At 43.0% G+C, this 14,002-nt stretch overlaps 1 protein-coding gene across 1 annotated transcript in view; it reads left to right on the top strand.

The window, feature by feature from the left end:
- Positions 1–14,002, top strand: part of WASHC5 (WASH complex subunit 5) — a 54,662-nt gene that overhangs the window by 17,133 nt on the left and 23,527 nt on the right. The window contains exons 10-17 of the mRNA XM_036263859.1: positions 1,665–1,792; positions 4,150–4,279; positions 6,717–6,829; positions 8,927–9,093; positions 9,170–9,245; positions 11,262–11,372; positions 12,584–12,724; positions 13,767–13,847. Of these exons, the coding sequence (XP_036119752.1) occupies positions 1,665–1,792; positions 4,150–4,279; positions 6,717–6,829; positions 8,927–9,093; positions 9,170–9,245; positions 11,262–11,372; positions 12,584–12,724; positions 13,767–13,847 (947 nt within the window). The remainder of the gene's footprint in view (positions 1–1,664; positions 1,793–4,149; positions 4,280–6,716; positions 6,830–8,926; positions 9,094–9,169; positions 9,246–11,261; positions 11,373–12,583; positions 12,725–13,766; positions 13,848–14,002) is intronic.

Below are 14,002 nucleotides of genomic sequence, written 5' to 3'. Positions count from 1 at the left end.
CCGTATACCAATTTTAGCAAATATCATTAAGTCGGCCCTCGCTTATCGCGGTTAATCAGTTACAGGCTCTACCGATCAACGCATTTCCGCGAAGCAGGATTCTTCATTCACACAGCCGTCCACTTCGCGCTTACGTTCGTGGCCCCACTCGATCGCCCTTTTTTCTAATACTATACTATATTTGTTATTCTATAGACTTTCAAAAAGTAAACTGTTTGAAACAGTTTAGCTTGGCAGTTGATAGGCTGAATAGGGAAGCAGGACTGCTGGTGTTCTATCCCTGGGTCAGTCACTGCCTAATTTTGTGACCTTGGCCTTGTTGCCATGCTCTCTGGGCCTAGATAATGGACAGTCCAGGAAGCTCTGAGTGTCAGCTTTGCCCTTGAGTCTTTACAAGGAGCACGGTGGTTCCTGGTCTGGTTCTTGCTGTCTGGAGGTGCCCCATCTTTGTGTGTCTGGGATCCCCAAGACCACCCCAGGCTCAGTGATTCCCTAGGAAGGCTCAGATGTAGTAGTCCTCCTGGCTACCATCTATTACAGCAACAGAATAGAAAGCAAAGTCAGCAGAGGGGAGAGATGTGGTGGGCAACGTCGGGGGGAGCGCAGAAACGGGCTTCCAAGAGCCCTGTCCCACCGAGCACACGGATCCGGGAAGTCCCCGCAGCCGTGCACAGTGACAGCTCGTGTGAGGTGCAGCCCCGAGGGAGCCCCTGGGAGACGCGGTGCCCAGGGCCTCTGTCAGGGAGCCCTCCCTGGCACCCAGCAGAATCGCAGGCTCCCTGAAGGACAGCAGGTGTTCATCATAAACGTTGTTTGGACACACAGTTAAGGCATAGAGAGCCATTGTTACCAGTTTTCAGAATGGTGGGAACTCTTCTAAAATCCAAGTTCCCAGGTGCCAGCCAAGGGCCAACCTTGCAAAGTGGCCTTTCTGAAGATAGCGGTCTCAGGCCTACTATGTTAACCCCTCTGTATGCCTGTCCACAATTGATTGGCAGAGCTCAGTGCCCTAAACCAAAAGCAACTCTGAACAGCAGGACATTAGGAGGCTACCCCCTAGGAAATGGTGTCAGAAGGCTCTGCCTATTCATATTGGACACTTGATAATAAATCGACCCCAAACTGCTTACAAAATCTGGAAATACTGTTCTGTATCTTGCTTTTTTTTTTTTTTATCCTCACCCGAGGACATTTTTCCATTTTTTGTTCAGGTAGAGTGGGAGGGAGAGAGAGGAAGAGAGAGAGAGAGAAACATCGACGTGAAGGGACACATCGAGTGGCTGCCACCCGCACGACCAACCAGGGCCGGGGACAAACTGCAACCGAGGTACGTGCCCTTAGCGGGAACCGAACCCGGGTCTCTCTGGACCGCAGGCCGACGCTCTAACCGCTGAGCCAAACCGGCCAGGGCTGTATCTTGCTTTTTTCATTCAACAATGTATCATGGATGACATTCCACGTCAAATCCAGTTGTCATATTTAGTGGTTCAGTTATACTTCCTCCCATAGCATACATGTACTGTAATTAGTTTTACCATCTGTTATCGATATAGATGCTGATTACCTTTTAAAGACTTAACGTAAAGGAACTTACTTAAGAATTCATATTCCATAGATAGTTCCTACACATTTAATAAAGGGAAACTCTTTTTTTCTTAATCTAGCCTGTGACCCAAACAACAAACGCCTTCGTCAAATCAAGGACCAGATCCTAACAGACTCGAGGTACAATCCCAGGATCCTCTTCCAGTTACTGTTGAATACTGCACAGTTTGAGTTCATACTCAAAGAGGTAAAAATATGGGTTGAATAATCTCCAAAGTCTTTGTTTTTTCAATACTTAAATTTTTTTTGAAAGATTGGGATTTAGTAGCATTATCTCAGATTCAAGCTACAGATTCTAACTGAGATCATTCTTATAGAAAAAAGGACAGTGTTAAACATGAACAAGTATTTAGTGTCTGGAGATACAGTGATGGGAAAAAGTGTGCAGGAAGTGGCAGCCTAGTGAGCGACTGGACATGACCCAGAGAATGCTGCAAACGAAGATGTAAATACACACTGAGATACATGCTCTCACAGGAAGGAACACAGTCCTCTGGGAACCTAAAATAAAGGCTCCTGTCCTAGCTTTGATGACTTCCCTGAGAAGAGAAGCTTCTGGTGGAACATGTCAGAGTTAGCTAAGAGAAAGACAGGGAGCAGTGACAGAGAACATTCCAAAGTCCTCTCGGGTGAGGAACAGCACGGCCAGCCCAGGGACCTAAAAGACCAGTGTCTGGAGGGGACAGAATGCAAGAGAAAGGTGGTACGAAATGAGCTTGAAAGCTGGGCAGGAGCCAGCCTACGCTGGGCCTTGCAGGATTCAAGTCTTTGTTTAAAAGCCATGTTAGCCTTGGCGGTTTGGCTCAGTAGTTAGAGTGTTGGCCCATGGACTGAATGGTCGTGGATTTGAGTCCCAGTCAAGGGCACTACTTGGGTTGCAGGTTCGATCCCCAGCCCTGGTTGGAGCACATGCAGGTGACAACTAATCAATCTGTGTTTCTATCTCTCATATTGATGTTTCTCTCTCTTCCCCCTCCCACCTTCCCTTCCACTCTCCCTAATGGAAAAAGATATCCTTGAATGAGGATCAAAAACTAAAAATAAAAGCCATGTTAGCCTGTAGGAAAGAGCTAAGTGGGTTGGATGATTTGCATTTGAACAAGGTCCTCTCTTAAGGACTTTAAGGAGTTTGAGTTCACTGACAAATTATGGGGTTAGTCGTATCTTTAAAGAAGCTTCTCTAGGCTTCTTTATAAATAAAATAAAATAAAATAAAATAAAAATAGCAGATCTCTGGGAATGCCCAGGTTCTATAAACAGTAACCTTGAGTTTGGATCAAGTGAGCCCAGGATAGCCCAGGACATTAATGTCTATTCAGAACCCATTCTTAACCTTGCCTCAGACTGGTTAGGAATATACTAGGTGTTTTTTTGTTGTTGTTGTTTTGAGGATTACTGGGTATTTCTTTAGCGTTGAGGTATGTGAGGACAATGTATTCTAGGAGGTAGCTCAAAAGTAGATGTTGATTATGAACCTAATATTAATGCGTGTGCTGAGTGTTTTCAGTGACTAGTCTCCATATAACTATAAGCTCAGAGAAATGCCACAAAGGTACAAGAGTTTATTTCCCTGGGCTTTTAAGAGGTAAATACGCATGAACACTGATTTTCCTCTTAAGAAATTCTTTATTTTTCATAATAAATATTGAAAAGATGAGCAGTGTGGTAGGGAGACTCCATCTGCAGAGGAAGTGATCAAGGCTGAGTGGGATTTTGTGGGGCCAGCGGCAGAGGAATCTTAGTGATCAGGCAGGATGAGTAATCAATGACATAAGTAATAGGATGAGGAACAGTGAGAGTTATTTATAGAGCCCACCATATCTTTTTGAGGGCCTAGGATCCACTAATGTCATTTGACCGCCAATAGCAACAAAACTCACCCTGAGGCCTTCATTGCAGACCAAATAGCTCTGAGCCCTTCAAACACTCATTCACAAGTTGAACTCACAGCTTTCATAGGTTGTAAAATGGGATTTGGGATAAAGGATGGTCCTTAAATTAGGAGATGCACCTTCATGTAAAGATCAGAAGCACTACCATTTTAATTATGTTTATAGGAGAATCAGAAAGTGATTCTAGAAAAAGGGTTGGGGTGGGAGGTAGGAGAGATGAAAACAGGTTAAAGAACCAAACTGAAATGTCAAAATTTTGTATTATCATTGTTTTGCTCTATTTGTATTGGGCATCACAGAAATTGTTACCTTGAAAGTCACAAAATTTAATTTCACATTAAAATACTGATTCCTGGGCCTACCCAAGACCTTCTGAACCAGAATCCTCAGGGAGGGGTTTAGGACTCCGAAACCATGAAAGTCCCCCAGGGGGTGCTCATGTGCAATTGATCTGAGAACCGTTGCCCTAGGGAGGGTCTAGCTTTGCCCCTCCATTTGTATGAAGAAGTAAGACTGAGAGATGGCATCAGGGTAATGTGAGTGTTAGGCATTATATTTTTCTGATCACCTGGGTGTCACTCAGGCTTCCTTGGTAAACTGCCTGATCTGGATCTTCTCTGAAGTAAATAAATGTCTTCTGTCCCTTCAACAGATGTTCAAGCAAATGCTTTCGGAAAAGCAAGCCAAGTGGGAGCATTACAAGAAGGAGGGCTCAGAGCGGATGACAGAGCTTGCTGATGTCTTTTCAGGAGTGAAACCCCTAACCAGAGTGGAGAAAAATGGTAATCGCTGAAGAAGAAATTGTACTTGAAATGTATACACAGATTATTAGAAATGGGCAGTCAAAAGGCCTAACCTGGTCATCCACTGGATGCTAGGACATTGCTAAAGAAGATCCCTGGGCAATCTCCATATTCTCTCTGGACTTTAGTTTTCTTATCTTTGAAGTATGAGATTAAACTAAATCTAGGGTTCTTATTCTCTGGTTCATAGATAGTCTTTATAGAGTCATAATCCATCCCCCCCGCACTCCCACCATAGTATGCAAAACTAGTGTGTCAGTTTATGTGCACTGAAGAGGTTGGGGAAAAGGACTTATAACTGTCATGATTTTCTTAGAAGGATATTTTCCCAAAAACATTAGTAACTACTAACATAGATTAAATGGAAGAGTCTTATCTGCTGAGCTTGTTTGCGCTTGCCATCTAGTGGTAGAAGAGGGGACCTGCAGACTGTTTTGAAACAAACATAGTTTAATTTTTACTTTAATCCTGCTGCTTCTAGGACATTTTATCTATAAGAAAATTGTGATATTACTTCAGATTGTAATATAAATAGGAAACTTTCAAATTGCCCCCAAAAGAGCACTCTGAATTTTAAGGTGACAAATTAAACTTTTTAAATATTTAATGTTTGTTTTAACTGTCAAATTCATTTGGATAGTTATACAGTAAAATTGCTTAATACTGTAGCTTTTTATTTAAAAAACTTTACTATTTTTAATTAATATAGCTTGTGATTACTATATTTGGCTTTTGTTGATTTATTTGATGCAAAATGATCATCTAAAATATATTTTCATATTACATTATTATTCCTATTGAAAAAAGTCTCACAGTTTCTAATGCTGTGATTTAAACTGGCCACATGTTTTACAGATCACCTTCTTGTGACTGAAAAGCAAAGCACCACCTGTAGCAGTCTAACCAGATTAGTTTCTAGAATTGGGCACACTGATCTCTGTTCTAGTCTCTTAAGTCCTCATAAATACCAGCATGGTTTCAGAGGTCATTTCGAACAACGTCTTACACTTCTTTTGGCTACACAGCATATTTTAGTTTAGAAAGTACTTTCACAAATATTTCTCATTTGATCCTTACAATCCTGTAAGATAAACATCTTTATCCTTATTTTACATGTAAGGAAACCAAAGCTTTAAAATGTAATCACTTGATTAAGGTAACAAAGATCTGGAGCCTGGATCCAACTCATTGCCTCAGACTCTAAATCTTGTCCTTTCTACTGCTCCATAGCTGTCCCTCAGTCCTACAAGAAAATCTCCAAGTTTATAGCTGGTGTTCCTCAGATTATAAACCCTTAAGTGCTTTTATTGAAGTGAAATCATGGCACTGATAACAGAAACTTTAGGGAATCACCTTGGTGAGTTGACAAGAGCAAAGCCTTTGAATTGGAACAGACAGTTGTGAAACTCCTGGCCCTGCCATTTAGTAACTGGAGCCCTGCATGTGTTTCTTTCTTTTTTTTTTAATCCTCACCTGAGGATACTTTTCCATTTTATCTTCAGATAGAGTGGGAGGGAGAGAGAAAGAGAAACATCGATGTGAGAGAGACACATCGACTGGTTGCCTCCTGCACGACCCTGACCAGGACGGGGACTGAACTGCAACCGAGGTCTGTGCCCTTGACCAGAATCAAACCCAAGACTCTGGTCTGAGGGCCAGCGCTCTAACCGCTGAGCCAAACCGGCCAGGGCTGCATGTGATTCTTAATATCTCTGGGTACCAGCTTCCTCATCTGCGAAATGGGTCCTCATTCCTACTCCTGTAGATAGTTGTGAAGATTGAATAAGATGAAGTACAGAGCTTTGCTTGACACTGAGGCACTGGGAACATGTTCATGCCCCTCCCTTTCTGTGCCCTGTGAGATACTGGTTGGTTTGTGAATGCAAATTATGCCCCCTAATCAGTTCAGATGCCCCCCCCAAACTCACCACTCATACCTCGTAGACCAAGAAGTTGGTCTCTTTCTTCCCAAGGCAAGCCATTGCCATTTTTGCCCCAAAGCCTCTGTTCCTGTTTGTCCCTTCCTCTAGGGATGAACCGTCTCTCTTTCTCTGTCTGCCTGTCCAGATCTGTACCATCCTCGTTTCTCCAGGAAACTCCTTGTAACCCTGTGTCCCATCCTTCAGTCCCTCCCGACTCCTCCCCACCGCCCCGCCACCTTTGCACATACCAGTTTACAACCACACTTGGGCCTTTAACCTGCTGCTGCCAGGTATCGTAGACGGAGCTACTCAGGTAGGCAGTCTCGTCGTTTCTCCTGGGTCAGGTGCCCGGCACTGTTGTTGTTACCGTTTGGGTGATTCCTGCGAGCAGCGGAAGGCACACAGGAAAAGCTCCAGGAGTAAGAACTCGATTTGTAGAGAATAATTTAATTAAATTCAAAACCAGCAGTCTTTCCTTGTTTCTGTATTAATAGAAAATCTTCAAGCTTGGTTCAGAGAGATCTCCAAACAAATATTGTCTTTAAATTACGATGATTCTACTGCTGCAGGCAGAAAAACTGTGCAACTGATACAAGCTTTGGAAGAGGTAAGGAGAGTCTTTCTAAGTGACAGTCCTTGGATCATGAATCATACCTCTGACCCACCCAATAATCTGCTCCTGGAAATATATCTAAGAAGATAGTTTACTAAAAGCAAAAGCAATAAAAATTAATTTGCTCACTATAATATTATATAGTGTTCTAAAATTGGGAAAATAACTAAATGACCAACATGAAAAGAATGGTAGCAAAAATTATGAGATTTCAACTGTGGAAACATGAAGTCTCAGAAAAATAATTATGAAAACAGTATAGAAACATTGGGAAAATTGTGATAAAGAGGTAAAAGAGAAAAATTGCATTATGTATACCACTTTTAGGTTTATAAAAAGAATACACCTTGGAATAATCTAGAAGACATACAGAAAAGTGAAAATAGTTGTAAGATAATCATATATATAATCAATTATAAATGGAATTTTTTTGGGGGAAAAAAAAGTTTATTTTTTATCTACTCAAAAATGATTATACTGCCCTGGCTGGTTTGGCTCAGCGGTTAGATCATCGGCCTGTGGTCCAGAGAGACCCAGGTTCGGTTCCCACTAAGGGCATGTACCTTGGTTGCAGTTTGTCCCCGGCCCTGGTTGGGTCGTGCGGGTAGCAGCCACTCGATGTGTCCCTTTCACATCGATGTTTCTCTCTCTCTCTCTCTTCCTCCCGCTCTATCTGAACAAAAAATGGAAAAATGTCCTCGGGTGAGGATAAAAAAAAAATGATTATACCAAAAAGAATGATTATACCTTCACACTCTTAAAATTTTAAGTGTATGTTTAACTAGGTTTAAAATGGTGAATAAAAACATCAGAGCAATAACCATAAACTTTATTTAAAACATCACCTATACACATCTATAACCCTGTCCAGTTGGTACATTTTAAAGATATAATTAATACATTTTTCATTTGGCAGGCTTTCTTATAGGCTTGTTCTTATATTTGCAAGGTTTTTAGAATGGTCACTATTAATAGCCACAAAATATAATAGAGCATGGTTAGCATTCCAGATTCTCTAACCATTCCAGAGCAATTGCTCACTTGTACTGTTTTGTTTGTTTTTTTAATATGTTTTTATTGATTTTTTAGAGGGAGAGGGAGATAGAAACATTGATGTGAGAGAAGCATCCATCAGATGCCTCCTGTACACCCTCTTCTGGGGATTGAGCCTGCAACCTGGGCATGTGCCCTGATAGGGAACTGAACTAGGACCTCGTAGTCCACAGGATGACGCTTAATCCACTGAGCCCCACTGGCCAGCCTATACTGTTTGTGTCTGGGTTGTTTTTGGATTTTCTAGTCTATAGTATAACTATAAACAACTTTGTAAATCTTGAATGGCTTTTTATCTTTTGCATTATTCATTTTGACATGTAACTCAGACCCCTTGAATTATATACATTACAATTTCAGAACATGGTGGAATCATTGCTTTGTTTTAAGAGTACATCAAGCTCTGGCCAGTTTGGCTCAGCAGTCAGAGCATCAGCCCGAAGACCAATGAGTCTCAGGTTTGATTCTGGTCAAGGGCACGTACCTCGGTTGCAGTTTATCCCCGGCCCTGGTCGGGGTCGTGCAGGAGGCAACCATTCGATATTCTGTCTCACATTGATGTTTCTCTCTCTCTCCATCTCTCTCCCACTCTCTTTTCTCTCTCCCTCCCTGCCACTCTCTCTGAAGAGAAATGGAAAAATATCCTCAGGTGAGGATTTAAAAAAAAAAAAAGAACCTAGTAATGTCCATGTGCCAGCACCTTGGTTGTGATGGAACTTGTTTTCTGGCAATCCTGCAAATCTTCAGAATTAGGAGGATTTCCCATATGTGTTTATTGGGTCTGAAATGGAAATCAGGAGTAGCCACTTGCTTTGTGATATATTTACAGGGTCAGAGGGATTGCTCAGTTTCTAATCCTAGAAAGTTGTGCCTGGTTTCACAACTTGGCTTACACATTTCTGAAATTATAATTTGAAATAAATATTTTGCCAAGAAATTCTTAGTAAGTAGTGTGCTTTATTTGGAGTGTTTTCAAGGAAAAATGAGCACCAAACAGGCTGGTCAGGATTTTAAATTAAATGTATTTATGTAACACAGGTTCAGGAATTTCACCAGCTGGAATCCAACCTGCAAGTGTGTCAGTTTCTTGCTGACACTCGAAAGTTTCTCCACCAAATGATCCGAACCATTAACATCAAAGAGGAGGTCCTGATCACGATGCACATTGTGGGGGACATCTCTTTTGCTTGGCAGCTGATTGACAGGTAATGTGGGTAGCCTGGCTTTTGCCCTTGATGAAACCATTGTGAATGTCTTCTTATCATTTATCTCTTTTTACAGTTTCACATCTATCATGCAAGAGAGCATCAGAGTAAACCCATCCATGGTTACTAAACTCAGAGCTACATTCCTAAAGGTGAGCAAAAAACAGTGAGACCACATTGTCAGCCAGTAGCAAAGAGTTGGCCTTCATTATTAATCCAGCCCAAGATTTCATCCTTTGGATAACTGAAGTATTTTTATAGACTGAACATTGTTAGCAATTTTTCTATGAGACCATAGTTTGAAGAGATGCCAGAAACGCCAGGCTGGTGTGGCTCAGTGGACTGAGTGTCATTTTCATGAACTGAGAGGTACCAGTTCAATTCCTGGTCAGGGCACAGCCCAGGTTGTGGGCTCGATCCCCAGTAGGGGGCGTGCAGAAGGCAGCTGATCTATGTTTCTCTCACATTGATGTTTCTATCTCTCTCTCCCTTTCTCTCTCTCTAAAAAAAATCAATAAAAACATATTTTAAAAAAAGATGCCAGAGCTCTGGCTGGTTTGGCTCAGGGGTTAGAGCATCAGCCCATGGACCAAAGAGTGGTGGGATCGATTCCAGTCAAGGGCATGTACCTCAGTTACAGTTCAGTCCCCAGGCCTGGTCAGGGTCATGGGTGAGGTAGCCAAATCAATGTGTCTCTCTCACATTGATTGTCTCTCTCCCTCTCTCTCCCTCCCACTCTGTCTGAAGATGAATTGAAAGATATCTATGGGTGAGGATTTAAAATAAAAAAAGAAATGCCAGAAATACTTGAAGTGTAAATTAATAAGTTGGAGCATCTTCCAGAAAATTATTTTTAAATAAAGAAATAGCTTTTTTAAAGTTTTACTGGTATACTAAAAACTTAAACCCTATGAGTGCTTTATTTCCTGGACATGAATTAAATTGTTTTATTTATTCATTTTTTAAAATTCTGCTTGGGCCTTGCTCTCAAGGTAATTTCAGATCATGATAAATGGACAAATAATTTACTCAGTGTCTTCTGACAGAATTACCATATACGTATATGAATTCCTTGGTTCACTTTCTTTCATTTTTTAACATCTCTCATCATTGGGGATGTGTTTTATTATCTATGGCATATCGTAGTTTCGTTGTTGGCATGTTTTCTCTTTCTTTTCATTTATTTTTGTTGTATTTGTTGTTAATCCTCACCTGAGGATATTTTTCCATTGATTTTTAGATAGAATAGGAGGGAGGAAGAAAGAGAGAGAGAGAAACATAGATGTGAGAGAGACACATCGATTGATTGCCTCTGTCTTGACCCCAACCGGGGCCGGGGATCAAACCTGCAACCAAGGTACGGAGGTATGTGCCCTTGACTGGGACTGAACCTGAGACCCTTTGGTCTGCAGGCTGATGCTCTAACCACTGAGCCAAACTGGCTAGAGCTATTTATTAATTGTTCTAATCATCACCAGAGGACATGCTTAGAGAAAGGAAGGGAGAGAGAGAGAGACATCGATGTGAGAGAGGAACATCGATCAGTTGCCTTCTGTAAGTTCCCAGCCGGGTATCAGACCCAAAGCAGGTATGTGCCCTGACTGGGAATCGAACTGGCAACCCTTCGGTATACGCGACGACGCTCAACCAACTGAGCTATTCCGGCTGGACAGCATGTTTTTTCTTTCTGAGAGGGACGTAAATAAGGGCATGTCTTACATGGTGTGACATCTTTGATTGGACTCATTACAGTAGTCCATCCATCAGACTCTGCTTTCCAGAGGACTAGCTGTATTCTGTAGCACAGTGGCTTTCACTCTCGAGGGTGCACGAGAATCTCTGGGCGGCTTGTCACAACACAGATTGCTGGGCCCCGCCCCCAGCGCCTGATTCAGTCAGTCTGCGGTGGGCTGGAGGACTGGCCTCTGTAGCAAGCTCCAGGTGCTCGTGATGGTGCTGGTCCAGAGATCACAGTTTGAGAACCGCTGCTGGAGCAAAAGACTCATTTTTTAAAAATTACATCAGTGTCAAAATATTAATGATATTGACGAAATTCAGTGGTGGTTGCTCCCTTGGGTAAAGCCCAAGAGCTTTGTTATGTGTTACTATTTCTGGAAAGGGAGATTTCTAGGAATTTTTGAAACAAATATATATCTTTTTTCTTCCAGCTTGCCTCCGCCCTTGACCTTCCCCTTCTTCGCATTAATCAAGCAAATAGCCCTGACCTGCTCAGTGTGTCTCAATATTATTCCGGCGAATTGGTGTCCTATGTGAGAAAGGTAAGGAATGCATCACACTGATATTTATTTTCTCCACAAAACAACTGCTATTTTAAATGCAAAAGGTATGCCTGAGACCCTATAAAAAGTACACCCGTGTTTCTTTCCTTTGTTACTGTTTTGATTCCAGAAACGGGCAGGAGCTGAGAATAAGCATGTTGTAATGGTGCTGTGAGTGTGCAGGGGTGTCTTTGCTTTCAGAGAACTTTCACTCCTGTTTTTTAAATGCGGGTGGTTTCAACCCCCGTTTTATAGACATGAAAACTGAGGAATAGACTCTAGTGGCTTCTTCAAAGTCACAGAGCTAGTTGGTAAAAAGAGCCAGATCTAGACTCGTCCGAACTGAAAGTTCACGCGGGAATTTTGTTCCTCGTTTCAAGAACTTACCAGTGCGGCTGGAGCACCGATCCAGGCCTGGATTCTAGACGGACCTGGGCCTCGCACTAGGCGAGTGCCCTCGGCCACAGCACTTAACATCGGAACCGCAATCATTTAGAAGTTTGGAATGGAACAGCACAGGGGGCACAATTGTCCCTGACCACTTCGCGCTTCGACTTGCGCGGCTTCACTCCGTCGTGGTGTTTTCACATACGGTGTAGTATAGTATAGTATTTGAGAGCACCGCGGCGCAGTGGAGCCGGGAAGTCGAAGACGAAGTGGCAGGGACGGCTGTATGAATAAAGAATCTTGCTTCACGGAAATTCGTTTATCGCAGTAGAGTCTGGAACTGATTAACCGCGACAAACGAGGGCCAACTGCATAGTCAATAATGTTATAGCTGTATGATGCCAGGGGGAACTGGAATTATCGGGGGGTCGCTGTGTCAGTCCTACAAATGTCTAACTATGCTGCACACCTGAAACTAATATAATATTGAGTGTTGAATGTAATTGAAAAATTTTAATTAATTAATTACTTAAAGGTGTCCATCTGCCTGTAAGAAGTAAGTAAATGGAATGCAAATTGGCAATGTTGAACGATGCGTCTTTCTGCGGCATTTCCCTGAGGGTGAGCCCTGTGTCCTGTGAGCAGGTGCAGGGGGAAGGAAGGTAGCCCTGGGCCCGAGAGCAGGTATTGACAGAGCTCCTGAGCCCTCAGCATCCCTTGCTGGGGACAGCTGGCTTTGGACACACTGCGACCCTTCTTCCTGCCATCGCGGCGAAGAGGAAAGAGGTGTTCCACTGTTGTTTGTCTTTTCCCTTTCCTTGTAGGTTTTGCAGATCATTCCAGAAAGCATGTTTACTTCTCTTCTAAAGATCATAAAGCTTCAAACCCACGATATCATCGAGGTGCCAACCCGCCTGGACAAGGACAAGTTGAGGGACTATGCTCAGCTGGGCCCACGATATGAGGTGGCTTGTCCCTTTGACCCGTGCCTTCCGATCCTTAAACCCAGACCCTGAGATGTCACAGGTCCGTGTCCCCGCCATGTCCCCGAGGCCACCAGCCCAGTCCTGACTTGCTCGTGCCTGTTCTCAGAGAGAACTGCGCTTGCTGTTTGAGTGCAGTTGTGCCTCGGTTGTTCCATTGTCCTGGTGTCCTTTGAGGCCCGGGCTGCCCGAGAGCCTCAGAGGAAGTGGAGTTTGCTGGTCACTTTTCTCTTGAATGGTCTTGGTGAATCAGGCCTATTCTCCTTGGGCTAGCTTTGCCTGGACTTTCACACTCAGAGTCCTGCTTTGTACATCCAGCCAGTGGCTCCGAGTAATCTGTGGTTCATTAATCATTTCCTACAGCCAGGCTCTGAAGTCCACGCAGTGGTTAAGCAGCCTCTGAGGTCGTTATTCCCAAACACCTCTGCTTTTCTTGCTCCCTGAACTCGAAGATGTGAAATGTGAAATCAAGTGAAAGTTGAATTGTGATGTCCAATGTCTTCACTTTTCATCTCAGCGTTAATTTCATCTCCTCTGACACAGCTCCAAAAATCATACCATGAAATTAGATTTCAAGCTTGGGATCGCCACATTTATTCTAACTCAGAAATACGGCGTCTGTCTACCCTATCTGTGTCTCCTGGTGTTGCTTGAAAAAACAGACGGCAGTAAGGGGAGATGATCTTCTTCGAGTCTTAATGAGCCTTTTCTATGTGGAAGGGGCCATCACTGAGTCCCACCCTCATTTTATACATGAGAAACAGGCCCCAAGAAGGGGAAATAATTGGTCCAAGAACTATTTAATATCCTCTGACTCAGTTTCCCAAAATGTCTAGCAGTGGTCTCTCAGTGACACACGAAGCCTCATTTCCGACCAGGACATGTGTACACAGGGGTGCTAAAGCCTCACACGCGTTCCTGTTGTCTGCCAACTCCAGGGCCACCAGCCCATTGTTATAGCTTCCCCTACAAAGGGTGGGTCTTTGTCTGAAGTACTTCACTAACCACTGTTTCTTTGTTACAGGTTGCCAAGCTGACTCATGCGATTTCCATTTTTACTGAAGGCATCTTAATGATGAAAACGACTTTGGTCGGCATCATCAAGGTAACAGCTCTGATGCTGGTCTGTGTGGCCTCGTGGTGAGACTCTTAGTGTGAGTGTCCGGTAGTTATCCCTCAGGGATCAGGGAATGACGTTATCTTCTTGTGTCCCTGCTATTTCACATTTGGCTTTTTTATCTTAATATTACTCAAGTATTG

Source organism: Molossus molossus, unplaced genomic scaffold (genome assembly GCF_014108415.1).
Source record: "Molossus molossus isolate mMolMol1 unplaced genomic scaffold, mMolMol1.p scaffold_m16_p_16, whole genome shotgun sequence".
Classification (NCBI taxonomy): domain Eukaryota; kingdom Metazoa; phylum Chordata; class Mammalia; order Chiroptera; family Molossidae; genus Molossus; species Molossus molossus.
Note: the sequence above shows the minus strand (reverse complement) of the source record. Positions and strands in the feature narration are given on the sequence as shown.